Below are 27,840 nucleotides of genomic sequence, written 5' to 3' on the forward strand. Positions count from 1 at the left end.
ATGCATATGTTTATGATGATTTTATTAAAACTTTTTTCTGAGTTGTGAATTCACCTGCAACATAAATGGAAAAAATATATCTAATGAAAATTTTAAAACAACCATATACTCTTTATTACCTGTTAAAATAGAAGATTGAATATTATAAGTATAAATATGTTGATCCATTAGATTGATCCAAAAGCTGTATACTTTTAGAAACAAAGATTCAAACAAGTGAAGTCTCTATACTTAGATGTACCATTTAAAAGCTCCTCCTAGGGCAGCCTGGGTGGCTCAGCGGTTTGGCGCCTGCTTTCAGCCCAGGGTGTGATCCTGGAGACCTGGGATTGAGTCCCACATCAGGCTTCCTGTGTGGAGCCTGCTTCTCCCTCTACCTGTGTCTCTGCCTCTCTCTCTCTCTATGTCTCTCATGAATAAATAAATAAAATCTTTAAAAAAAATAAAATAAAAGCTCCACCTATGTCACATATGAAGGTAGTGCTATTTACTGAAAGTAAAAACTTTTAACTCAAATGATAAAGTGATTAACACTGATTTTGGGCAGTCTCTACCATCAGGGCTTGAGTTTTTCCTGGAGTAGCTCAGTTTTCTGAGTCTAAAGTTAGATGTATATATACTTTTAAATTAAAATTCTAAGATATGAAAAAATACTACTGTCTTTTATTGTTTTCAAAATGTAAATCACTACTGTGTGGGTTTTGGGGTTTTTTGCGTGTTTTTTTTAAGCCTGTTGTGTTGGAAGAAATGAGAGAACATTGTGGACTTGCAGTTGCATAGCAGAAATTATTGTAGAGTAGGATGTCTATGGTCATCCTTGATGTCTTAAAATGAGATTGGCTGGGCAGCCCTGGTGGCTTAGTGGTTTAGTGCCGCCTTCAGCCCAGGGCGATCCCTGGAGACCCGGGATCGAGTCCCACGTCAAGCTCCCTGCATGGAGCTGGTGTCTCTGCCTGTGTCTCTGTCTCTCTCTCTCTCTCTCTCATGAATGAATAAATAAATTTTTTTAAAAAAAAATTTAAAAATAAAATGACATTGGCTGGGAATTGGAAGGATGTGGAAGCAGGAAATACTCACTTGCAGCAGCTGTCCTCAATGCTTTGTGTGAAAATGTGAAGAGTCTATCAAGAAAACATAAAAGCAGTGGTAGTCAGTTAAAATATAAACTCTTACCATCTATTTGTTAAAGTTTGGAGCTGCTCATTTTCCTAAGAAAAGGATCTTAAGAATCAGGTAAATGGAAAATTGGAATCATGAGGGATTTAGATGAATCCAATCAGAAGCTATAATCAGGATTTTATAAAGAATAAAATATGGGCTTTTCAGCAGTCAGAATGTTGGCTTTATGAATCAAGGGTGTAAGGACAGCAGAGTGGCTTCTTGCCCAGGCTATAGCAACATAACATCATTCCAAACTCCCTTCTCAGCTCAGCTAGAACGACAGTTGTGCTACCAAAATCTCTTTGCACTAGTGACAAATGATATAAGAAGAAACAATTCAAACTGGTTTCATACTCAATATAGAGTTGCCTCTGGAATGTTTTGTACCAAAGGTTGTCTGCTGGATTTTTTTCTGCCTGCTTATTTGTTATTTTGACTTCAAAAAAGTATGTCAGTTAAATGTTATATATAAATGAATCAACTGTTTCAATCTTTTGATTGGATCTCAAAAAAAAAATATATATATATATATGCTCTCTTTTTCCACTTCCCTCATTCTTCTCTGAAATCAAGAATTTTTAATGAAATAAATTTTACTTAGAGATAGATTTTACATAGATGTTTACTTTTTAAAGCATTTTTTTCACATAAAATTTTTTATTGTAGATTTGTTTTTCCTCTTTCTTCAGTTCACTTTGACTTACCTAATTATCTTCTATGCTTGTATCTGGAAAGTGTTCACTAAATATTTTATTTTTTTATTATTTTAATTTTTTTTTATTTATGATAGTCACACACACACAGAGAGAGAGAGAGGCAGAGACACAGGCAGAGGGAGAAGCAGGCTCCATGCACTGGGAGCCCAACGTGGGATTCGATCCCGGGTCTCCAGGATCGCGCCCGGGCCAAAGGCAGGCGCTAAACCGCTGCGCCACCCAGGGATCCCCACTAAATATTTTAGTATTAATTTAACTTGATGGAACTATGTCAAAAAAATTTACCAGGACAGTTTCCCAGTAAGAGTACCACTGTGAAGTAGTAATATGTGTGTCCCTGTAGATCTGCCATGTACACACACACACACACACACACACACATACACAACTACATTTCTTGGTTTTGTGAAATAAAGCAATAGAACAGTTGATGTCTGTTTTCCTAGGAATTACTATGGTGAAGATTCATTTAGCAAAGTTTGTTAACTTTACACTAAACATTTATATTAACAAATGCTGCCAGAAGCTCTTTGAATTGGAAGATGAACCTATCCGAGGCTGCGGCTAGTAGTACCTGCCAGCGGGTCTTTTCAGTAAAGAGAAATTAAATGAATTATCTGTTACTCAGATCTGTACTCAGAGTATAGATCTCCCTGAGTTTAATCTTTAAAAGATTCATAGATGAATATAATATAGATAAAAGAGCTTTTTCCCCTTAACCACAGCTTTTTTCCTCCACCGTATCATTCCACCCTCTATTAATGAAATATACATTTTCTTTTTATTACAACGTATCAAACTATTTTAGTGCATTGGCATATAGAACAGTTTTAATAAGAGAACCTTGCTTTAAAATTATATAATGTACTGTTAATATTGCCGTAGCAGTAACCCAAAACTTACCACACTTTCAACTATTAAACGTTTCATTTGAATTTTGTTTTAATGTGAGTAGAAGATTCTACTTGTCATTGATAATTCTTTGCATATTACTCTTCAGTTTATCAGCTTTAGAAAGTACCTTATATGTATTTTTCTTATTAAAAAATAAATTTTGGAGCTTTAATTTGTTGTTTCTTACTGTGGGAAATATTTGAAGTGTAGAGATTTATTAGTCTGCACTACACAAGCACCTTCAGTTTGCATTACAAAGTCTTTATTGCCCAGCTTTGATTACTGCTCTTTGAAGCCATAAAAAAACAGGGAAAGTGACAAAGATGTGGAAGGGCTGAAAAATAAGACTTTTAAGGAAGAATTAAATCCAGTTAGCTTTAAAGAATGGTAAGAGGTGCAGTACAAATACATAGCACTCACTGGATTAACAGACCAGATAGCTGGTTTCAAGGCCTGGATCTACCATAAATGAGTGTTTCACTGTAGACAAGTCACTCTACAGTACTTATCTATAAAATGAAGGGATTTGACTAGTTTGGGATAAACAAACTTTTTATTAAAAGGCCAGTTGGTAAGTATTTTAGGCTTTGCAGGCCAATATGGCCTCTCTCACAACTACTCAACTCTGTTGTAAATGAATACTTAACAAACAGGCAAGAAGGCTGTGTTCCAGTAAAACTTCATTTACAAAAATAGGCATCAGGCCAGATTTCATCTACAGGCCTTAGAGTGCTGACCTCTGAACTAGATGAGCATTAAGATAACTTTCACATCTTCTTGCTGTGTTATTACTTTATTTATTATCAACATCACATATATGTAAGGATTGCTCCTTGTTATTTTCTGTGGTGTATCAGTCAGGGGCTAGCCAGGAGACAAAAACCACAGTTATTTTACCAGAAAATCTGATATGGAAAGAATGGTTGACTATGTTTAAATGAACTGAAAAAGTAAAAAGAAAACACCGAGGTATCATGGACTGCAAGAAGCAGCTACCACCTCTGAGCCCATAGAACAAGAAGAGGTTGGAATTATTAAACCATAGAAGGTTGGAGGAAAAACCCTACAAAGCTGAAACTCGTATCTCTGTGCAAGGGGCTCTGCTCAGCTGATGCTGATATTTCCCATCTCCAAGGAGGGCTCTACGGGGATAGTAATTCTGAGGGTCCGTCCTTCCTTCCTTCCTTCCTTCCTTCCTTCCTTCCTTCCTTCCTTCCACAAATTATGATTAAAGCGGGAGGGACTAATAAACATAAGAAAGAACCAATTCACAGAACCACATTAGAGTACCAGTGGGAATGGTGTAAGAGTCATTGTCTTCAGTGGTTTTAAATGAAAGATTATGTAATCTTTTTTGGATAGTTTTTTAGTTTCTGAATGCAGAGATCAAGAATATCTCTTATTCCTCTGTTACATTCCCAGTGGGAATGCTGTAAGAGTCATTGTCTCCAGTGTTTTTAAATAAAAGATTAAATAGTAATCTATACTGGATAGTTTTAATTTCAGAATGGGGAAGTCACGATTATCTCTTATTCCTCTGAGACTTTCTCCCGCTGATGTGTAATGTGGCATTTGACTTCCTTCTCTTGGTTAATTCCCTAGACTAGCTTTCAGAGACTTTTATTTCCTAATAGAAACTATATCTATATCTATAAATTTGGATAAATTCCTTTTGTCTAGATTTCTAGTAGACCCAAGTAACTGAAGTAATTGCAGTAAAGAATGAAGAGAATACATCTCTTGCACATATTCTCTTATTCCTTTCTTTCTCTACCTCTGTTCTGTTTTTTCTGTTTTTTCTCCTCCTTTTTCAGCTCAGAGAGCACTTTGTGACTTTCTTTGTGCCACTTAGTCATACTCCACCTTAGATTGTTGTTTGTGTCTTGTCTCAACTGGGGATATGGACAGTAAGTACTTCATTAGAGCTCTGTGGCCAAGAGTGATCTCATTTTGCTTCCTCTCACCCACTCAAAACAGTCACCAAAGGTAAACTGGCAGCTAAGCCAAGAAGGGCATCAGGAACAGGGACTGGCACACTGTAAGCTCTTGGTAAATAATTGCCATTGAAGAACTGAATAACGCCTGGCATGATATTGTACATAACTGGCAACAAATTGAACCATTTAATTAATAATTTATAAGCTCTAAATTATTATATTCTGACAGAAGTTTGAGGGTTTTGTTGTTGTTGTTATAGTTCTTGTTATTAAAAACTGTTTTGTCTTCAACGCTTCCTTCTTAATTTCTTCACTTTTTGGTTCATTGTGAATAGACCTAACAGCTCTCGATATATAGCAGTGCAAATACCCATGCCATTTTTCCTCTTTCTGTTGTCACAAGATTGAAGGGTTTATACATGTAACGGGGGCCATTATTACCTATGTTCAGAGGGCAACTAAATGTTTTTTGAAATTCGTGGACATTGGCAGTTCCCTAAACACTCTTTAGCAATTCTCTATCTGTTGTCCTGGTGCCCGTCTCTCCAACAGATATACATACACATGTGAAACTTGTTTTTAGAATGTTTTCAGGGATCCCTGGGTGGCGCAGCGGTTTGGCGCCTGCCTTTGGCCCAGGGCCCGATCCTGGAGACCCGGGATCGAATCCCACATCAGGCTCCCGGTGCATGGAGCCTGCTTCTCCCTCTGCCTGTGTCTCTGCCTCTCTCTCTCTCTCTCTGTGTGTGTGACTATCATAAATAAATAAATAAATAAATTAATTAATTAATTAATTAAAAAAAATTAGAATGTTTTCATATTTCATTCTTTAGCATGAAGGGAAGATGTTGAAGACAGAGCCTCCTGTTTTTCTTATAGCTAAATATAATTTGGAACATGTTTCTCCACTGATGATGTTTATGCCTTGTCGTGTAAAGGTATTTGTGACCCCAAAGAAGGTAAAACTAATAATTGTTGCTGTCAGGTACTAATGTGTTTGCCAACTTGTTGTTATACTCTTCATAAGTTCAGGCAGTTGATAGTGATGAAGGAGCTGAAGACAACTCTTAACACTTTCCCCCAGCACATGTTCTGGATGCTGATTGAGGACTGTGAGTTCAGCAAACTCTTAGTAAATGTATATGTCAGAGTAAGCTCCGATTCCCAAGTTTGGGAGATATAGACTAATGATAGGTTTCTAAACTTACATATTCTGACTAACCTTTTCTGTCTTGTCAGCCACAAGCTCTGCCCACTTGGAAGACCTTGCTTACCTGGATGAGCAGAGACACACACCTTTGAGAACTTCTCTTCGAATGCCGAGACAGAGCATGGGTGGTGCTCGCACGCAACAGGATTTAAGAGGTTAGAACCCTAGAGGGGCTTTGCCTAGTGATGCCCAGGCACAAGTGGAAATGGGCAGTAGGCAAAAAGTTTGTTTTCTGTTTCCACTCTTATTGAAGCGTCCCTTAAGAAATGAACGTGTCACCATAGAAGAGAAAGATAAACACAAATACATTATACTCATCATAGACTTTGTAATTTTGAACAGTTGAAAGCATTGATTCCATGAAATTCTCAAAGACATAGGGTAAAGTTGGTGATGGAGGAAACAACCGTTTTAAGGTCCTGGATTTCAGAAGTGTTGATTCACTTCAGCCCTAGTCCTCCAGGTGAGCTTGGTGCTAGTAGTCACATGTTTCATAGAGAATTTATTTCATCTTCATCTTAGTTGCCATTTCTGGAGACATACACTTTTATTTACTTGGAGTTTGAGACAGTGCTTCTACTCCTCTCTGACAACATCTAAACAACTTATCCTTTTCCCACTCAGGCACCAGTTTCTTTATACTTTTTATGCATACTACTTATTTCTACAATCAGGAACCTAATCTTTTTCAAAGACTTTTCATTTTGTTGATCATTTCAAAGGCAGTCTAGTTGAGGACCTGTTAGTGGTATCACTGCTTGTGCTTCTGGTTTGTTCAGAATGAACCAAACTATCTCTGATAACCTTAACAGCTAAGTGGTCTACTTTCTCTAGTATCTTGTAATCCATAACTCTGCTATCCCAAGTGCATTTTTAAATTTTGTCTCCTAAATTTTATTCATCTTCCCTTTGCTCTCCTCCTCACCCTTGCCCAGTGCTAATCTGTGTTATATCACATGCATGATTCACACAGGAAGGGCTATTTTCAATGATGACTAGGCAATGAGGAGCATAAAATAATTGATTGTATTGCTACAGTTACCATACCTCCCATGGACTATAGTGAGTTGACCACCGCAATCATAGTTTTAGTTCCCAGTCCTATTCATCCTGTTCACCATTTCTTTAGGTAAGCCACCTGCTAGTTGCTTAGTATATACAGGTGTGTATTTCCAGCTTAGGAAGTAGAATTATATTAAGCATTACTTTAGTATAGCAGTACTTTAGTATATATACTTTAGTATATTTAGCACTACTGAGTGCTGATAGATTGATTATATCCAAAGTCTGAAAAATCTAGTCAAAAGACTAAATAAATGATTTGTGCCAAAACCAAAATGCATAGCCATAGTAAAGAAGATTGAACACATGACTCACTCATATGTGGAATTTAAGAAACTAAACAAATGATCATGGGGGAAAAAAGAGAGAGGCAAACCAAGAAACAGACTCTTAGCTATAGAGAACAAACTGATGGTTACCAGAAGGGTGGTAGGGGAGATGGGTTAAATAGGTGATGGGGATTAAGGAGTGCACTTGCCTTGATGAGCACTGGGTGTTATGTAGAAGTGTTGAATCACTAAATTGTACACCTGAAACTAATATTACACTGTACCTTAACTAGCTGGAATTTAAATTTTAAAAAAAGATTGGATACAGCTATTGATCTATATAGACCTTCAGATTTGGCTGAAAATCTGCATTGACATCACCTTGCATTTCATTTCTGGAAAACATACTGACACAATTTATTTTATTTTCTGATTTGCTCGCCATTGAATAATGGATTTTATAGTACTGGCATACTTTAGAGATCTTGTGGGTTCAGTTTCAGACCACTGTAATAAAGCAAGTACCACAATAAAGCAAGTCAAATGGATTTTTTGGTTTCCCAGCACCTATAAAAGTTATGTTTACACTCTACTGTAATTTAGTGAGTGTCTAACAGTTATCTAAAAAAAAATGTATATACCTTAATTTTAAAATACTTTATTGCTTAGGGGTGCCTGGATGGCTCGGTTGGTTAAGCATATGCCTTCAGCTTAGGTCATGATCCCAAAGTCCTGGGATCAAACCCCATGTCGGACTCCATGTTCAACAGGGAGTCTCCTTCTCCCTCTCCCTCTGCCCCTCCTACTGATCATATTCTCTCTCTCTCCCTCTCTCCTTCTCAAATAATAAATAAATAAAAATCTTTAAATACCCTATTGGTTAAAAAATGGTAACCATCATCTGAGCTCTCAGTGAGTCATAATCACTGATCACAGATCAGCATAACAAATATAATAATGAAAAGTTTGAAATATTGCACAGATTTGCAAAATGTGACAGACACAAAGTGAGGAAATGCTGTTGGAAAATGGCATCAATAGACTTGCTTAATCCAGGGTTGCGAAAGACCTTATTTGTTAAAAAAAAAAAAAAAAGAGGGGATCCCTGGGTGGCGCAGCGGTTTAGCACCTGCCTTTGGCCCAGGGCGCGATCCTGGAGACCCGGGATCGAATCCCACATCGGGCTCCCAGTGCATGGAGCCTGCTTCTCCCTCTGCCTGTGTCTCTACCTCTCTCTCTCTCTCCCTCTGTATGACTATCAAAAATAAATAAAAATTAAATTAAAAAAAATTTTAAAAAAAAGCAATTATCTGCATGTAAAGCGAAACAAAACAAGGTATGCCTGAAAGTAGAAAACAAAATCCATTGACAAATTGCAGCTATATCTTTTTGAGAACTCTTTGTGTGTTGGGTTCTATTGACACTTGATGGTGTACCTCTCTCTGCCCTGGTATCTAAAGATTTATTAGTAAGATCTTTGACAGATGCATTCTAATGGGCTTGATATTTAGATACAGATATCACTTGTATCTAGAAAACAGCAAATACTTTTCTATTGAATTGAGCTTTCAACCTAAACATTCAGTGAAACCAAAGTACATCCTAACATTTTTCATAGCATGCCTAAATCTTTAGAGAACTCTTTGCCTGAATAATGGATTCCTAACAAAACTAATTTTATAGCTCTTGCAGATAATGTCTCAACTTACTGTCTACACTACTACTTAAGATGCAGTTTTTCCATTGATAAAGGTGCTATGATATGAATGTTTTAGTTTCTTAAAGTTGTCTTTTCTTTCAAGAGCTTTTCTTGTAGTAGTCTAAATGGTTAGAACATGCCATTCATTTGAGTACTTTAATCCATAAGGGACTGGGTGTTTACTAAGCAGTATTTTACCTTCTAAAATTAGCATACTAATCTTCCCTCAAAAAATAACATGTTACTTTAATTACTCTTTATAAATGAACTCTGTGTCTTCTGATATGACTTAAAACATGTTAATAAGAAAGGAACGCAAACTTGGATTGGCTTTCCTTGTATTTCTATAGACCTGCTTGGCAAGCCTCTATCATTTGTGCTTGTTATATCCAAAACATTGCACTTTATTGTGGAAACAATCATATTGTTTTCCTGGCATAATTTTTTTTCCTGGCATAATTTTAGAAAACATGTCACATTGTGCTTTCTATTTAATTTAAAGAAACTTACAAATTTTAATCATATTTGGATTTTATATATTTTTCTTCTGGCTGTGGTTGAAGTAAGACTTACCCTAAAAAGTAATAAAATGATTGAAACCTTTTGTAGTATACATTAAGACAAATCTTTCTACATGAGAGAGAGATCTTTTTACATTTTAAAATACCAAACAAGGGATCCCTGGGTGGCGCAGCGGTTTGGCGCCTGCCTTTGGCCCAGGGCGCGATCCTAGAGACCCGGGATCGAATCCCATATCGGGCTCCCGGTGCATGGAGCCTGCTTCTCCCTCTGCCTGTGTCTCTGCCTCTCTCTCTCTCTCTCTCTCTATCATAAATAAATAAATTAAAAAAATAAAAAAAAAATAAAATAAAATACCAAACAAGTCCTATGAAATAGTTTTTCAATCACAAATAAATGGGTTTTAAATCACAAGTGATGGGTTTTAAATGACCCTGAATCTTCAGAGAAGGTAGTTAATGGTCATGTACACTGTAATGTGTCCTCTAGCTACTAAATATACTGACTTTTTCCAAATTAGAGATTATCTGAAATGTTGTCTTTTGAGGATATGTCTAAAGAGGTAGCAAGCATTTATTGGGCACTTCATATAGGCATTCTTGCATTATTCTATTTAGAGTAGTAGCTCTGAAACTTTTTGGTATCAGCACACTTTTATTTTTTTTTAAAGATAAATCTTTTTAATTTTTTTATTTTTACTTTTTAATTTATTTATTTATTCATGAGAGACAGAGAAGGGGAGAGACACAAGCAGAGGGAGAAGCAGGCTCCATGCAGGAAGCCCAATGTGGGACTCGATCCTGGGACTCCAGGATCACGCCCTGGGCCGAAGGCAGGCACTAAGCCGCTGAGCCACCCAGGCATCCCTCAGCACCCTTTTATACTTAAAAAAAAAAAAAATACTGAGAACCTTAGAAGCTTGTGTTTGAGTTATACTTATTGATATTTATATTAGTAGTTAAAGCTGAGAAAGTATTAAAATATCTGTTCATTTTCAAAAACAACAATAGACCCATTATTTATTAACATCATATAAGCTCTTGAAAATTCTGTTGTATATTTGTGAGAGAATGAGCATGGAAAAAGACAAGTAACCTCTTTGTATTAAACAATGTTGATTTTTTGGATTCCCTGAAAGTAGCCCCCATGAGTCCCCAGATCACACTTTAAGAACCACTGGTTTCCATTGCAATTGAAGATAAGTGCTTTTACACCTTTAAGGACCATACAGTCTATTTAGAGAAATGCAAAAAAAGTTTAGTTTTAGAATTGATTAAAAATCATCTACAAACATTGTTTAAGAGTATAGGCATAGAGCTGTACTTTTCATCTCTGATTTATTTATTTTATGACTGGAAGTTTATACCTCTTAAATCCCCTCTATTTCTCTCTTCTCCCTACCCACTCCCCTCTGGAAGCCAGTAATTTGTTTTCTGTATTTATTTTTGTTTTGTTTTTTGTTTTGTTTTCTGTATTTAAGAGTATATTCATTGTTTTTTGATTCTATATATAAGTGAAATCATATATTTGTCTTTCTCTGTCTACCTAAACTTTTCACATCTTTTTATATTTCCAAGCCGGCAGGAGCTCTTGTAGCTGACAGGCTCTATTCTTTCAACTTTGCATGGAAGCAGTTTTTGAATATTTGTCCGGAATTCACTTAAGTTTCAAGAGATACCTTCATTCTGGAATTCTAAGCTATCCATGTATAATTCTTTCATCATCTTATCACTAGCATTTAATTATGCTAACTTTGTGTTAGAAGGGCCAGCCAGTTTTCACTGATATTCTTTAGTTGTGTTACGTAAATGCAATGACTAAAACCTTAGAGGTTATTCCCATAGTTGATGCAGAACAGCTCTGTCATTGAGTAATGACCATTCTGCATGAAATCCGACACTTAAAACAAATGTCAAACAGAGTTACCTGTGTAATAAATGTTTATTTGAATTTTTAAAAAAAAAGACTACAGGCATAGTTCATTTAATAGTTACCTCAGTAATAACTACGGTTGTTTGATCATAATGGTAGTGTTTTGACTACTGAAGCAGAAGTTACCAGATAACATCTGAGCTAGAATTTGGATCTTAAGTGGGGCATTAACTCTAATATTTGGAGGAGAAAAACAAAAAAACAGACCAAATAGACTAGAGCAAAGATAAAATACAGAATGAAAAAGCAATAGAAAGAATTTTGTAAAAAACATTCACATTTGCTTCATTAGTAGTTTTTTGGTTTTGTTTTTGTTTTTGTTTTTTTACTTCTCAAGGCAGCTGTTTTGAACAACTGTTCTACCAAAATTGATGTTTCCAGAGACCTAGCCCAACAATGGGGAGAAGGTCACATAAGTGCACTGTCCAGGATCTCATTGCAGCAAGTTGGTAGATTCCTAGCTGTCAACCATCCAAGAGCCTGAGCTCTAATGGTAAAACAGTTAAAGAAGATTGTGTACCAGTAGTGCAGAGTATATAGCTGATAACCAACCAGAAGTGCCTTTTCTAGTCTCAAAGCCTAATGTCCTTGATAGATATTAATTTGAAACCTTATTAAAGTTAAGTCAAGGTTTAAAAACTATTTTGAGGTCCTTTTTTTTTAAAAAAAAAAAGATTTTTATTTATTTATTCATGAAATACACAGAGAGGCAGAGACACAGGCAGGGGAGAAGCAGACTCCTGGCAGGGAGCCTGATGCAGGACTCAGTCCCCAGATCCCAGGATCACTCCCTGAGCTGAAGGCAGACGCTCAACCACTGAGCCACCCAGGTGTCCCTCAGGGTCCATTTTTAAAAGTTTAATCAACATTGTGTTAATGTAGAGTTATACTAGAAATAACCAACCTGAAAACTCTCTTTCTGACCATCTTAATGGATGGTCTCTTTCTGATCATCTTAATGGACTCTCTTCTTCCACAGAGAAAGAAACTAACTTTGCTGCCTAGTGAAAGGAAAGAAGAGGTTGTGATTTTTATGGATAAATGTAATAAATCTTATGATGGAATATGTAAAGGGAACAAGGGGGAATTAGAATACACAAAACAAATCTGACTTCTAATAGTAGCTACCGGGGCAAATTAACTATGAATTATTAATGATAATATTCTAACATTGTTCTGCCTGAAGAGATTACACATTCCCAATTAAAACTTATTTCCCGATACACGTTAGTTTCCCTAGGATTTTTATACTAAATCCCAATACTAAATGGCCATTCACAGGCATTGGCTTTAGTTAATAGCTCCTTTAGTAGATAGTAGGTAGGAGGGCATATGTGCAAATGATAATCTGACTCATTGGCAGAATTTATATGAAATTGACCCTGCCACGTGGCTTCATCAAAGCAAAATACTGAGTTTTCAAAAAAAAAAAATCAGTGCATCACAATATTTGTGAGTCCCTTAACTTTTCTAAAACAATGAATCCTTTATGAAGATGACTAAGATGCGTGTCATGAAGCTTAATACTCTTACATTAGCCCACTGAGTCACACACCCCCGAGGTTCTTAGTCATCTTGATCATGACCTGGCTGGCTCTTACATTTACAAGAGAATATTTCCATTATTGTCTTCTGTCTCACTGATCACTGTTTTATTTTTACAAAATTAGATTTCTTTTAAAATCTTGAAGTAAGGTTACATGCACATTCTGCCTATAGATAAATATTAGATGGGTAGATAGCAATCTTTAATTGTATGAAATTGACCCTCAAAACCCCAGCCACTGTTTTGGAAAGTACTTTAAAATTTGAAAATGTGGTATTCAAGCTGTATGTCTTTGAATGTCTGCTAGAAACTAGTTTATGCTTTTTGTAGTAGTCTGGCTGTGATTTTTTTTTTTTTTTAAGCAGATCACTACTTGTTAAAGTAGCTTCAGATAGCTGCACAGACCTGGTTTTCATTTAAGCCAGCCTTATTTAGTAAATTTCACCTTAAAGTTTGGGAATCCAAACAGTAGCTAGTATACAACAAAGTTCTCCTGCACAACCCACAAAGGAGAAATAACCTTTGAGAAAGAGAAAAGACTATATAAAACATATGGTCTTCTAACAGGCACATATTGACTCCTTTGCATTAAATAACACAACTACTAAAGTCTGTGGAGTAACATGAAAGAGATTCTAAATACGATTTCTAATTCTGCAGGAACAAATCACTGAAAATATTTTTAAGTGCCTTAGGTACAATAAAGGAAAAATAAGTAACATTATGACATTTTGATGTTTTGATCTAAATGAGATTTAAAGAATCAGTTTCCCAGTTAACCTGTCATTATTTTCTCCAAAAGTAACTAAATATTATTAAGTAACCATATTCCAAATAAATTTACTTAGGTAACCCTTTGCAAAACATTTCTGACTATGTAAAATGACTTAAACTTTCCAATCTTGTATATGAAAGTTTTTTTAATGAAATAACCTCCCAAGATATAATAAAATAGAGAACTAGAGAATTTCCTTTGTAGGACCATAGCTATTTCATCACTGAGAGTTTACTTAAAAATGTTTACTTTTAGGGGCATCTGGATTGAGCGTCTAATCTTAGGGGCTGAGTTGGTGGAGTGTCTAACTCTTCATCTTGCCTCAGGTCTTGATCTCAGGGTCATGAGTTCAAGCCCAAAGTTGGGGCTCATGGAGCTTACTTTAAAAAAAAAAAAAGTTTAATCTTAAATTTCAAGTCATTAACCAGTTTTGATGCTCCAATCAAAATAGATCTCATATCTCACATTCAAGGCCAACAATTTAATAGTGTAAAAATGTGTTGGCATAGTTATATAATTATTTTACCAAATGTTTCACATTTTAGAAACTTTGCTGTTTTTATATTTTCCCTAAATTTTGGAGTATTCAACATGAGGAAATGTAAAAACAGACATTTGAGTTATGCTTTCCCTGTTTCTTTATTATTATTATTTACTTATGATAGTCACAGAGAGAGAGAGAGAGAGGCAGAGACACAGGCAGAGGGAGAAGCAGGCTCCATACACCGGGAGCCCGATGTGGGATTTGATCCCGGGTCTCCAGGATCGCGCCCCGGGCCAAAGACAGGCGCCAAACCGCTGCGCCACCCAGGGATCCCGCTTTCCCTGTTTCTTTTACTGTTTTCCAAGGGGAAAATCCCTTCCTGAAAATTCCACTCAGCAGCGACTCCAGGTTTTTCTCAACAAGTGTTTTCCTATAAGACCAATGTCAGAAAGCTGAAATTTAATATACAGTTATTCAAAGACTCAAAGTATAATTTTCCAGAGTAAAATAAGTGTGTTCCCTTTTTTACCCCCATATTAATAGAATAAAATGGAAAACACTAAGACAGATGTTGAGAGTGCTACACTTTTAGACTTATAAAAAGTGATAGCATGCATTTATTGGAGTTCTTATTCTTTGTAGACACAGTGCTAAGAGCTATAAACATGTTCTTATTTAATCCTCACAACCCTTTGATCTAAGTAGTGGTAATAAGGAAACTGGGATTTAGAGAGGTTAAAAACTTGCTTAAGGTTACATGTCTAGTCATTGGCAGTGCCAGGATTCATTTCATACCTGGCCGACTCCAGAGCCTGTGCTCTTAACCACCATAATATACAATGTCATAGACAGTATAATATAAAAAGCAGTAAGTAATGTAATTATGTACCAATACAATGGTTAATTGTAGATACTCCAGGCTCTGGGGTGTTAGGTATGGTAAAGAGAGCTGCATGCATATCAACACTAACTGCCAGTGACTGTCCTTTTGGCGGTGGCTCCAATCAGCTAAGGCACCACTGTGATTCATTAGCCCAAACTAGCTCTTATTTCCCTTTTTCTATTAATAGTGCCCCAATTTTGCTCTCACCTAGGCTTTATTTAACTCTTGAAGTCAGCTTTGAATCACTGTCTTCATTATTTCCTACACCCAGTCAACTTAGGAAGCCCTGAGGATTCTGCTCTCCCAGTTTCTCACATTCTTCCCATGTTCTCCATTCTCCGTACAGCTAATTAACTTGTCTCCCTCCTCTGCCCTTTCCAAGTTCAAATCAAGCTAACCCCTGGCTTGCCTGATTAGTCCTTATAAAATGCAGCTCACATAATGTCATTTCTCTGCCTTATAGTTACCATTGCTATCATCCTTCTCTAGTACAGATATTAGAAAAATAAAAAAATAACTCTGGAGAAGACAGGTTATGCTTTGTTAGTACCTTTAAAAATTAGCTTTGTTGAGGTGCCTGGGTGGCTTGGTCAGTTAAACATCTGCCTTTGGCTCAGGTCATGATCTCAGGGTCCCTGCTTGAGCATCAGGCTCCCTGCTCAGTGGAAAGCCTGCTTCTTCCTCTTCCTCTGCTGCTCCCTCTACTTGTGTGCACGGTCTCTCTCTCTCTCTCTCTCTCTCTCTCTCTGTCAAATAAATAAATAAAATCTTAAAAAGTAAATAAATAGGGTAGCCTGGGTGGCTCAGCAGTTTAGCGCCGCCTACAGCCCGGGGCGTGATCCTGGAGTCCCGAGATCAAGTCCCACATCGGGCTCCCTGCGTGGAGCCTGCTTGCTTCTCCCTCTGCCTGTGTCTCTGCCTCTCTCTCTCTCTCTCTCTCTCTCTCTCTCTCCTCTCTGTGTATTCTCATGAATAAATAAATAAATAAAATCTTTTAAAAAAAGTAAATAAATAAAAATTAACTTTGTTTTTGCTTATGAAAAGCTAAATGATATTCTTTAAAATGGACACTGCCAGATGGACCATGAAACAGAACATGTGGTAGACAAGAACTAAAGGAGCAAATATACTAGATAATGTATGAGAAGTTGCCTAGACAATGCTTAATGAATTTTATTCATTCATTCAAAAACAAAGTATAAAATCTCAGCTCACGTCTTGATCTCAGGATCATGAATTCAAGCCCCACATTGGTGTTTTGTCTTGTTTTTAACATTCCTTGTATTGTGGATCTGCTGGTGATTAATTTTTTCAATTTTTATATGTCTGAAAAAGCATTTCAACATTACTTTCGAAAGATAAATTTTCACTGGGTTTATAATTTTAGATTCACAGGTTTTATTCTTTACATAATTTAGAGCTGTAGGTCCACTGTCTTCTCATTTGCATCGTTTCTGACAAAAAATCTGTTGTCTTTATCTTTGTTCTTCTGTACTTTGTAAAGTCTTTTTATTCTGTGGCTGCTTTTAAGATTTTCTGTTTATCTCTGGTTTTGAGCAATTTGATTGTGATGTACTTTGGCATCATTTTCTTTATATTTTTTGTACTTGGGGCTCATTGAGGTCTTAGATCTGTGAGTTTATAGTTTTCATGAAATTTAGAAATTTTACAGCTATTTCTTTAAATATGCTTTCTGTCACCCACCTTCAAGAACTCTACATACCTATATTTGGCCACTTGGAATGTATCACAATTCACTGATGCTTTTCTTATTTTAGAGGATTCTTTTTTTTCTCTGTATGTTTAATTTTGAATAGTTCTTATTCCTGTGTCTTCAAGGGCACTCATCCTTTCATTTTTGTTGTTGTAGTTTTTTTTTTCCTAATAGTTCAGTTGGATCTTTTATATCTTCCATTTCCCTACCTTTCGAACACATAGAATATTGTTATAATTACTGTTTTAATATCTCTCTCTCTGATAATTCTAACATATGTGTCAGTTCTGGGTCAATTTCAATTAGTTGATTTTTCTCCTAATTATGGTTCATTTTTTCATGCTTCTTTGCATGCCTAATAATCTGTGTTTGGATGCCAGACATAGTGGATTTTACCTCACTGGATGTTGGATATTTTTGTATTCTTACAAATATTTTTCAACTTTTTTCAAGAATATTGAAGTTATTTGGAAACAGTATAATTTTGGGTGTTGCCTTTAAGATTTGTTGAGTAGGAACAGAACAATATTTATTATAGGTCTTTCTATTCTATACTACTGAGAAAAGACCTTTCTGAATATCCTACCCAATGTCCGGGAAATTGTGAGGTTTTCTATTCTGGATGCTAGTAATAGGCACTATTCAGGCCCTCTTCCCTCTAATCCTCTTGGATAGATCATCTCCTGGCCTTGACAGTTTTCTCACATACATGTGCCAGTCAGTACTCTCCTTTCCACAGATCTTCAGAATTATCTCTGTTCAGTACTCACCTTCTTAGAACTCTGTCCTTTGAGAGTTGCTGTGTTAGTCTACCTGGATTCTTGGTTTCATCTCCTCAACTCAGGGAATCTACCAGAATCTGACTGGGTTTTCCCCACCCTATATTAATGACCTGGAAATTCTCTTAAGGCAGTAAGTGGGCATGGGATATGCTTATTTGTCTTCCATCTCTCAGGGATCATTATTTTTCATTGCTTATGTCTAATGTCTTGAAAATCATTGTAAATACTTTATCTAGAAGTTTGTTTGGGAATTATTTTAGGTAGGAGGATAAATATAGTCCTTTTTACTCCCATCTTGGACAGAAGTAGAAATTCACGTCATGTATTTTTAAAAAATTATAAATGAAGTGGGCCTGAGCATAAACCCATCTCAGAAAATGACTGGTTTAGAGGCGTCTAGTAGCTCAGTCAGTTAAGTATATACCTTTGGCTCATGTCATGATCTTGGGTCTTGGAATCAAGCCCCACATCGGACTCCCTGCTCTGTGGGGGGCCTGCCAGCTGCTCCCCTTCCTTGTGTGTTTCTCTCTTTCTTTCTTTCTCTCTCTCTCCCTCAAATGAATGAATAAAAAAAAGTCTTTAAAAGAAAAAAGATTCTCCCTCTCCCTCTGCCCTTCCCTTCCTATTCTCTCTCTCGCTCTCTCTCAAATAAATAAATAAATAAATAAATAAATAAATAAATAAATAAAATTTTAAAGATGGCTTGGTGGTTATAATTGGGTCCTCTGTGAACTAAACTACGTATTGTACCTATAATGATGAAAAATTAAATATGGTCATTTGTTGTACAAGAATAAATCTTACTACACGTAGTGTTAGCAAGACCTCAGTCACTAAATGGATTTGTGTAGATCCAGCCTTTTCAGTAACTTTTATAAAAGAAAACAAGAATTGTCTTTAGAAATATCTGTCCTGTCCTCTCTGGACACTAGCTCTACACAATTTTCTCCCTTCCCCCAGCTTCCTGTAGGAAGAATATTCTTTGATTGTTGGTCAACACCCAAGCCTTGCCTGTGATATGTGCAGAGCTTGGAAAATAACATTTTTCTTCTCTATCTTGTTATTTAATGGCCCACTTGTTTGTGACATTTGCCTTTTAACAGGAAGGTATCCCTGAAAGGTGCCAAACAAATGACTCATTTCTTTTTACTATTATCATACAGAGCAGTGATTTTCAAAGACCTGAATTTGCATCTTATAACTGTCTTCCTTGAGCCCTCCTGCTCTATCAAAGTGAAGTATATATACTATATCTCCATGTAGTTGGAGAGGAAAAATCCATATTGACTATTTTCATTTATGAATTCATTTATTGTTATTGAATATACCTACCCTATGACAAAAACTATACTAGTCAATAAGTTAATAACTTAATGAGTTAGGTGACTATGGTAGGGCAAGTTGATAACGTGAGGGTAGAGTGTAGAGGTTGACATGATCATGATAGATAGATTGATTGATTTGGTAGCTGTATACAGAAGGAATAATAGGCTATTTAAGTACATAGTAAAAGCAAGAGATGTTGAGAACCTAAACTACATCGCTGCCATTCACTGAGGATTAAGGTTCTGAGCTAAGAACTTAACATATATGTTCTCATTTAGCCTAACAGGATACTCTTACTATCCTCATTTACACATGATAATATTGAGACTTAGAATGATCAGCACCTCCCCCAAGGTTATACCTCTCTAATAGCAGTAGAATAGGAAAGAAAAAGGGAATTATATCTGAGAGATCTTCCTCAATAATTATTTTTTTAAAGATTTACTAATTTATTAGAGAGAGAGAGCATGAGCAGGGAGAGGGACAGATGGAGAGGAAGATAATCTCAAGCAGATTGCCTGCTGAATATGGAGCCCAACATGGGACTAGATCTCAAGACCCTAAGATCATGACCTGAGCTGAAACCAAGAGTCAGACACTCAGCTGACTAAGGCACTCAGGCACCCCATTCCTCAAAAATTATTAATAAGATTTGTGACAAAGTAGATATAAAGATTAAGGAAGAAGAAATCTTGATGAGTGTCAAGTTTCTATCTGGAAAGACCAGGCAGATTGGTGATATTTCATTAACTGAGATAGTAAATGGAAGAGAAAGAATAGATTAAGGTGAGTGAGAAAGGAAACATTTGACGTTTGAGGTTTCTATTGGAAATCCAAATATATAACTCTTGTAAGTTGTTGGAGATACTGTATAGGAATTTGGTAATGAGGTAATGAGGAACAGAAGTACAAACCATCACCACTTAGATAGTTGTGAAAGCTATTAGTGTATTTCTTTGAAATTATGCAGGGAGATCATGAAGAAGAAAAAAATAAACAATTGAACCTAGAATTGGCAGTATCTTAGGGATGGACAGAAGAGAAAAAATCATTAAAGACACATCAGGAGGAGAAGACAAAAAGAAAACTAGAAGGTTAACAAATCAGGAAATGACAGATGTTGGCAAGGATGTGAAGAAAGGGGAGCCCTCTTATATGGTTGGTGGGAATGCAAGCTAATGCAGCCACTCCGGAAAACAGTATGGAGGTTCCTCAAAAAGTTGAAAATAGAGCTACCCTATAACCTGGCAATTGCATTACTGGGTATTTACCCCAAAGATAAAAATTGTTGATAGCGATGTCCACAATAGCCAAACTATGGAAAGAGCCCAGATGTCTATCGATAGATGAATGGATAAAGAAGATGTGGTGTGTATACACAATGGAATACTACTCAGTCATCAAAAAAGGGAAATTTTGCCATTTGCAACGATGTGGATGGAACTAGAAGGTGTTATGCTAAGTGGTAGAAGTCAATCAGAGAGACAATTATATGATCTCACTTGTGGAATTTAAGAAACAAAACAGGATCATAGGGGAAGAGAGGGAAAAAATAAAGCAAGATGAAATCAGAGAGGGAGACAAACCATAAGAAACTCTTAATCATAGGAAACAGGATTGCTAGAGGGGATGGGGTGACTAGGTGATGGACATTAAGGAGGGTACATGATGTAATGAGCACTGGGTATTATATAAGACTGATGAATCACTGACCTCTACCTCTGAAACTAATCATATATGCTAGTTAATTGAATTTAAACTAAAAAAAATAAACACACATTCTAATTTTAAAAAAAAAAGGAACTAGAAGGAAATGCTGCCATGTGAAGCCCAAGAAAAGAATGTATTTCAAAAAGTGGATGTTAGTTAAAAGTGTTAAATACTGAAGCATAAAGACCAGAAAAAGAAATCATCATAATTAACAATTAGAAAGTGTTTAGTGACTTTAACCAAAACAATTTCAGCAGATATGTGGCTGAATAATACAGGAAGAGGCCAGGGTAGAATGCTTGATTGCTGTGGAAGTGAAGAGAAGAAGCAGGGTTCTTTCAAATGTTGGGTAGTGAAAGGAAAAAGGGAGATAAGTCAGAAGCCTTAAAGGGAAGAGGGCTTCAAGAAAGTTTTAGTATGTTCTCAATGTCCTTTTTTGCTAAGTTTTGTTTTAAAGAAGTATGTATGGGAGATGGGTGATTTTGGTTATTCTGGATGTCTTTTTGGCTTAATGATGTTGGAAGTGCTAGCAGCTAACACAGTTAACCAGCAGACACTATCCTAGGCATATCACATCTATTAACTCATTTAATCCTCATAGTGCCATTGTTATCCCTATTTTTAAAATGAGGGAGACTGAGATATCCAGAGCCAAGTAATTATCTTAAGGTCACACAACCAGTAAGTAACAGGATACCAGCTAAGGGATCCTGGCTCTGAGTCCACAGTTTTTCCTACTCTATTTTTCCTTATTGACTCCAAAAGTGATTCTGCTTTATTTAACCTTTTTTTTTTTTAAACAGAAGTTATCTGGCATGAACATTTCTCAGACTGTTATCTTTAGATTGTCTTTAAGACCTGCTTCAAATTGCTTTACATTCTTTAGAAACTCATTTCCTGGTGTAGAAATAGCTGCCTACTCTAGTCCTATCCAGAGCAGTAAGAATAAACAACAGACCCTAAAGAGATTTGACTCTTGTAAATGGGAGAGTGAACCTTCTAGAAACTCAGTAGACAAATCCCCCCCTGCCCTGGCTCAAACATTTCTTAAGGAAAAAATAAGGGTGTTTTTTTTTTACTTAAATTTGGTGTGGATGTGACATCACGTTTTGTCTGAAGCACATGTGGTTTTCTTCTCTGCTTTGTGTTGAGAATGGCATTCATGTCGTGAACCCTAAGAATGAGCCTCAAAGAGCCTGAAATTATCTTTTGTTCTGAGGAACAGAGGTGCTTCCAGGCTAGACTTTACAGTCATTGTAGAAGAATGTGAGGAAACACATCTCTGCTCCAGTTTGCACCAGACCTTGGCTGTATTACACACAGCCTTTCTTCTGCCAGTCCTGTGACTGACTTCTTTTAAGATGATTCATGATTGTTTTCCATGAGTAAATATGCTTTAGTCTAAATCCAGTTAGAGCTCCTTTGCCTCCACTTCCCTTTCCCCCCTTACTGCAGCTGTTTATATTTGTATTTGGGCAAGCTGATCTCTTACCCTTAATGGACTTTTGTGTTGTTGTTTTTTAATGTTTACACTTTGCCTTGGTTAAAGAAAGGTCTATTTTCTCCATAAGCCTAGGTATATAATTACACTTATTGATGGTCTCACAGAGACTGTTTCCTAGAGAGAACTCATTCATCTGCCACAAGTCTAATTTGCATTGAAGAGATGCACACACTGAAGAAATGCCCACACTGATCTGAGTCTGAAGTGGTTATTAAATCCTTTTTTAAATTACTTTCCAAAGCTTGTCTTATTTGTGTACCCTATTGAAATGTGTTTCCTTTCTATGGTTTTTTCTCCCTTTTAACATTTTATTAGGAAAATTTTCAGATATATCAGAAAGGAAAGAATATTACAATTAATACTTATATACCCACCACCTTGATTATATCAACATTTGCTATCTTATTTTATCACCCTTCTATCCACCTGCCCATCTCTTTACCCACCCATCATTTTTTATGAATTTTTAAGTAAATTACAGATATCAGTATTTTTTTTTAAAAAAATAAGATTTATTATTTTAAAGAGTGAGGGCATGCCCATGAGTTGGGGTGGGGCAAAGGGAGAGAATCTTCAAGCAGACTCCATGCTGAGTGCAGAGCCTGACTCAAGGCTCAGTCTTACAACCCGTGAGATTATGACCTGAGCTAAAACCAAAGAGTCAGATGCTCAACTGACTGAGCCACCCAGGTGCCCCAGGATACTTTGTTAGAATGCTTTGAAAGGAGTGGGATGGTCTTGCTTTACTGGGATTACCAACTCTTGAGTGCCAGAGGTAAGAAAGCTACATCTGTTACTAAATGGTATGGATTAGCTCATCTTTTTTTCCTTAGCTCAGCAGTAGTTGCAGTGGTAATTTCTCATGGATTATTTCGGTGTTTCTGCCTTAGAAAATCTCTTGGAAGCCAGCTGATATCCCCAACAAACATTTTACTTAGGAATATGAGCCCCACAGAGAACATCCATTACCTCCATGTCCCACAATGCAGGCCAAAATGCTTTCTTGTTCGTATGTCCTAAATTTATTATTGGTACATAGGAAGTAGGGCTCTCTTTCATCATATTGAGCTGACAAAAGCCTTAGGTTCTGAGGTACAGAAATTGTTTCTAGCTGTTCTTGGCGTCTACAGTTGTTTTACCATATGGTACTGGGCTAATTTTGTCTGTTCTTCCCTTGAGGCTTTTGTGAATTGATTACATTTTTAGAAAATTTTTTAAATAACTTTTTAAAATGTCAAAGCTTTCTCAGTAGAATAAAACATGATGGGAGATGACGTCAACATGAGAACAAGTTATCTTAAGAGAATTTTTCTCAAAAACTTAAGCATTTAAATGGAGTCTATACTTAATTCCATATTACAAATTAGCATCGGTCATATTCCTAAAAGCCTCTTTGATAGAAAATATAAAGTACTCTTGGACCTGAAGAGATAAGTCTGTTAGTTTAGAAATCAAATAAGAGTTTTTATAGCTCTTCTCTCTCTGGAAAGGTTATTTCTGGCCAAGCACACGGTTCCTAAAGGGAAGCACAGGAGAAGTGAAGGAGAAAGAAGACAGCTTAGCCTGTCAGCTAAAGCCTAATCAGTCCTGGTCATCAGTAGGATCATTCATGTCACATTCAGATTTGAAAGTGACATCCTTTAGAGCAGCTGCAACATAATATAAAGAAAAAAACCTGGATTTTTTTTTTCATCAGAATTAGGTTTTGTTTCTATTTCTGACACCAACTGTATGACTTCAGGTCTTGCTAGGCCTAATTAGACTCATCTTAAGCCAACTGATCCATTTTCTCCTTCTTCCCGGGGAGTCCTATCACTGCTCATCCTGATCTCATAGGGTGTTTCTGGGTGCCTACCGAGTGCACTCAGGTACCCAGGAAGCACTAAGTGGGTAGCAGCCACCTCCCATCAAGTGACAAGAAAAAATGGTGGAGTAAGGAGCTCCAAGAGTCAATCCCACCACTGACACAGCCATTAAGCTGGCAAGTCTCCCAGAATTAACTTTATCAGAATTCTGGAATTGCTAAGTGAAAAATGAAAAAAGGAGAACAGGATCTAGAGTTAAAAATAGAGCTACCCTACGACCCAGCAACTGCACTACTGGGGATTTACCCCAAAGATACAGATGCAGTGAAAAACCGAGACACCTCCACCCCAATGTTTATAGCAGCAATGTCCACAATAGCCAAACTGTGGAAGGAGCCTCGGTGTCCATCGAAAAATGAATGGATAAAGAAGATGTGATCTATATATACAATGGAATATTACTCAGCCATTAGAAAGGGCAGCCTGGGTGGCTCGGCGATTTAGCGCCACCTTCAGCCCAGGGCCTAATCCTGGATACCCAGGATCGAGTCCTGCGTCAGGCTCCCTGCATGGAGCCTGCTTCTCCCTCTACCTGTGTCTCTGCCTCTCTCTCTTTCTGTGTCTCTCATGAATAAATGAATAAAATCTTTAAAAAAAATTATAGAAATGACGAATACCCACCATTTGCTTCAACATAGATAGAACTGGAGGGTATTATGGTGAGTGATACTTCTAGTCAACCGGAGAAGGACAAATAGTCCTATGGTTTCATTCATTTGGGGAATATAAAAAATAGTAAGAGGGATTAAAGGGGAAAGGAGAGAAAATGAGTGGGAAATATCAGAGAGGGTGACAGAACATGAGAGACTCCTAACTCTGGGAAACGAACAAGGGGTAGTGGAAAGGGGAGGTTGGCGGGAAGATGAGGTGACTGAGTGATGGGCACTGAGGGGGGCACTTGACGGGATGAATACTGAGTGTTATACTATATGTTGGCAAATCAAACTCCAATAAAAAATATACAAAAAATATATATATTAAAAAAAACAGGATCTACAGTATGATCCTATTTGGAGTTTTTAAAATAAGTATTTATGGTACAGAAAAAAATTCAGAATATATGTGAATAGTGTTTCTCTTTGGGTACTGGAAATACAATTATTATCTTGTTTGTCTGCTATTCCTAAATTTTCTATAGTGGATATGTATTACTTCTGTAAAAAAAAAAAATAGCAAAAAGCAAAATAGGACAGTTTAGCACTTTCTCAAAAAGTTAAACATAGAGTTTCCATATGACTCAGCAATACCACTCCTAGATATATACCCAAGATAACTGAAAACATATGTACACAAAAACTTGTACATGAATGTTTATACCAGCATAAGCATAATAGTCAAAAAGTGCAAATAAATTAGATGTCCGATAAATTGATTAACAAAATGTGATATATCCATATAATGGAATATTACTCAACAATAAAAAGAATGAAATACTGATACATGTTTTGATATGAATGAACCTCAAAAACATTATGCTGAATGAACCAGACACAAAAGAGCACATATAACAAAATAACATTTCCTGTGTATGTCCAGAATAGGCAAATCTGTAAGGACAGGACGCCTCTGGTTGCCAGGGTCTGGGAGGAAGTAGGTCTAAGGAATAACAGCTAATGGGTATACAGTTTTCTCTGGAGGATGATAACATTTCAGGAATTAGATAGTGATGGTTGCACAACTTTGTGAGTATATAGTTGACACTTGAACACCAGATTTGAACTGTGCTGGTTGACTTATATGTGGATTTTTTACAGACAGTACTATACATGCATTTTCTCTTTATTATATTTTTCTTACTAACATTTTCTTTTCTCTAGCTTCCTTTATTGTAAGAATATAGGGCATAGTGTGTAAAATATACAAAATATGTGTTAGTTGACTGTTTATGCTACCAGTAAGGCTTTCAGTCAGATAGGCTATTAGTAAAGTTTTGGGGGAGTCAAAAGTTACACATGGATCTTTAGCTCCAGGGGCATCATGTCCCATAACCCCCAGGTTGTTCAAGGGTCAACTGTACTAAAAACCACTGAACCATATACTTTAAAAGTGTGAATTTTATGATCTGTAAAGTATAGGCCAATAAAGTAATTATTAAGAAAGTTAAAATAGACTATGAGCTAGTTATAAGACATTAGAATTATAAAAAATATACTTAGCAAGTTAAATCAAATTTTTCACTGAATTATGTAATTATAGTTATGAATTTTTAAAAACTTTATCTTAAGTCCAGTTGTTAACATATAGTATTACATTAGCTTATATTCATGGATTTATTTATTTTTTTAGTTATGGATTTTAAACATAAGTTTTGCTAAAGAGATGAGAATCAGGAAATTATAAGGGATTATGTAGCTAAATCTCCAGGATTTTTTAGGTTGTTTTGTTTTGTTTTGTTTTTTTAGTGAAAATTTGGGACATTTTAAAACTAATAGAGGAAACTATTTTCTCCTCTTTTTAGAGTTTGGCTTTATATTTTTAATTATTTGCACTATTTTTTAGAATTGTTATCCTTTTTTTAATGAGAGCGTGTACATGTATGCTTTTTGTGAGTAGATTTTCTCAAGTAAGCTGCCATCTCTAGATCCCGTTTAATGATGTATAAGTGGTTTTTTAAAGTATGTTCTAGAATAATATGAGCAGCATAAATAGATCTCATCTCCCCCTTTTATAATTTCCCTTTCTCCTATCTTTGTTCCCTTCCCCTGGGCTTTATTCTTCAGAATATAAAATGTGGTTAGTGGAATACCTTATTTTTAATTAATTCTTTCAGTAAGCATTTATTGAGTACCTGCTATATGTCAAAGCACTGTCTAAGGTTAAAGATAACAAAAATAAGATACCTGGTTCCTGGGGCACCTGGCTGGCTCAGTCAGTCAGAGCATGTGACTCTTAACCTCAGGGTCATGAGTTCAAGTCCCCAATTGGGCATAGAGCTTACTTAAAAAAAAAAAAAAAAAAAAAAAGATACCTGGTTCCAGACAGATGAAGTGACACATCTTAGAGCTACTCTCTGAACAGTTAGAAAGACATTAACCCATATAAGGGAGGTCATAGACAGGACTTCTTTTTACCATCAATAAAATTAGAAGGCTGATCTTTGAAACTAAGTTACATCTATTATACATTTTTAGAAAACTATTGAAAGTAGAGCTCATACTTGGCTCTTAGCACATCCCACAACTACAGAAGCACAGGAAAAAATCTTGAGAAAAGCAGTAGGATCTGTCTCCAAGACATGTGTATATAAGCCAAAAATCCTTGTTGGTTTTTTTTTTTTCTTTTTTAATTGGCATGAATACAAACAGTAGAGAAGCAAGACCTGAGGTCAAAGTTTGGTTTCTGCTTCCTTGACTGCTTAACATGTTGAAGACTTTTTAAACTATCAGAGCTTTGAAAGGCTTTGCTTATCTTAATATACCTACTAAATTAAAAAGAAAAATACCAACTTAAAAGGAATTACTATTCACTGATATTTTTAAAGAAACAGACATGTCCTCTTTGCATTGTCTTTTGCAAGACTGATATGCACTGATTAGTAAAGTTTGGGGGTTTTAGCCACATTAGTTGTTAAATATTGAAATATGTCCTCGCTGGTTGGTAAAGAGCTGATGCTGTAAGCCATCTGGATGCTCTGCCACAGCTTGGACTCTCTCCCAGGAACTCCAACCCTGTTTCTTCCCACAATCCTGCAGCTAGAAGGTTATCTCCAGTCATAGAAGGAAGCCGTAAGGACCCTGCTTCTGTACTACTTTCACATCCATTCTGATTGCTCGTGTCAGGCATTCCCCACTATTTAATAATTTTGAATATCACTGTGTCTTTCTGACTATTCCATAAATCATTGACATTTTA

The 27,840-nt window shown here is 36.3% G+C and overlaps 1 protein-coding gene across 5 annotated transcripts in view; it reads left to right on the forward strand.

Moving 5' to 3' along the window:
- Nucleotides 1–27,840, forward strand: part of TANC2 (tetratricopeptide repeat, ankyrin repeat and coiled-coil containing 2) — a 366,267-nt gene that overhangs the window by 245,463 nt on the left and 92,964 nt on the right. For all 5 annotated transcript variants that reach the window (XM_055321616.1, XM_055321584.1, XM_055321595.1 and 2 more), the window contains one exon: nt 5,948–6,073. In XM_055321616.1, the coding sequence (XP_055177591.1) occupies nt 5,948–6,073 (126 nt within the window). The remainder of the gene's footprint in view (nt 1–5,947; nt 6,074–27,840) is intronic.

This window comes from Nyctereutes procyonoides, unplaced genomic scaffold (assembly GCF_905146905.1).
Source record: "Nyctereutes procyonoides isolate TBG_1078 unplaced genomic scaffold, NYPRO_anot_genome, whole genome shotgun sequence".
In the NCBI taxonomy this organism is placed as follows: Eukaryota; Metazoa; Chordata; class Mammalia; order Carnivora; family Canidae; genus Nyctereutes; species Nyctereutes procyonoides.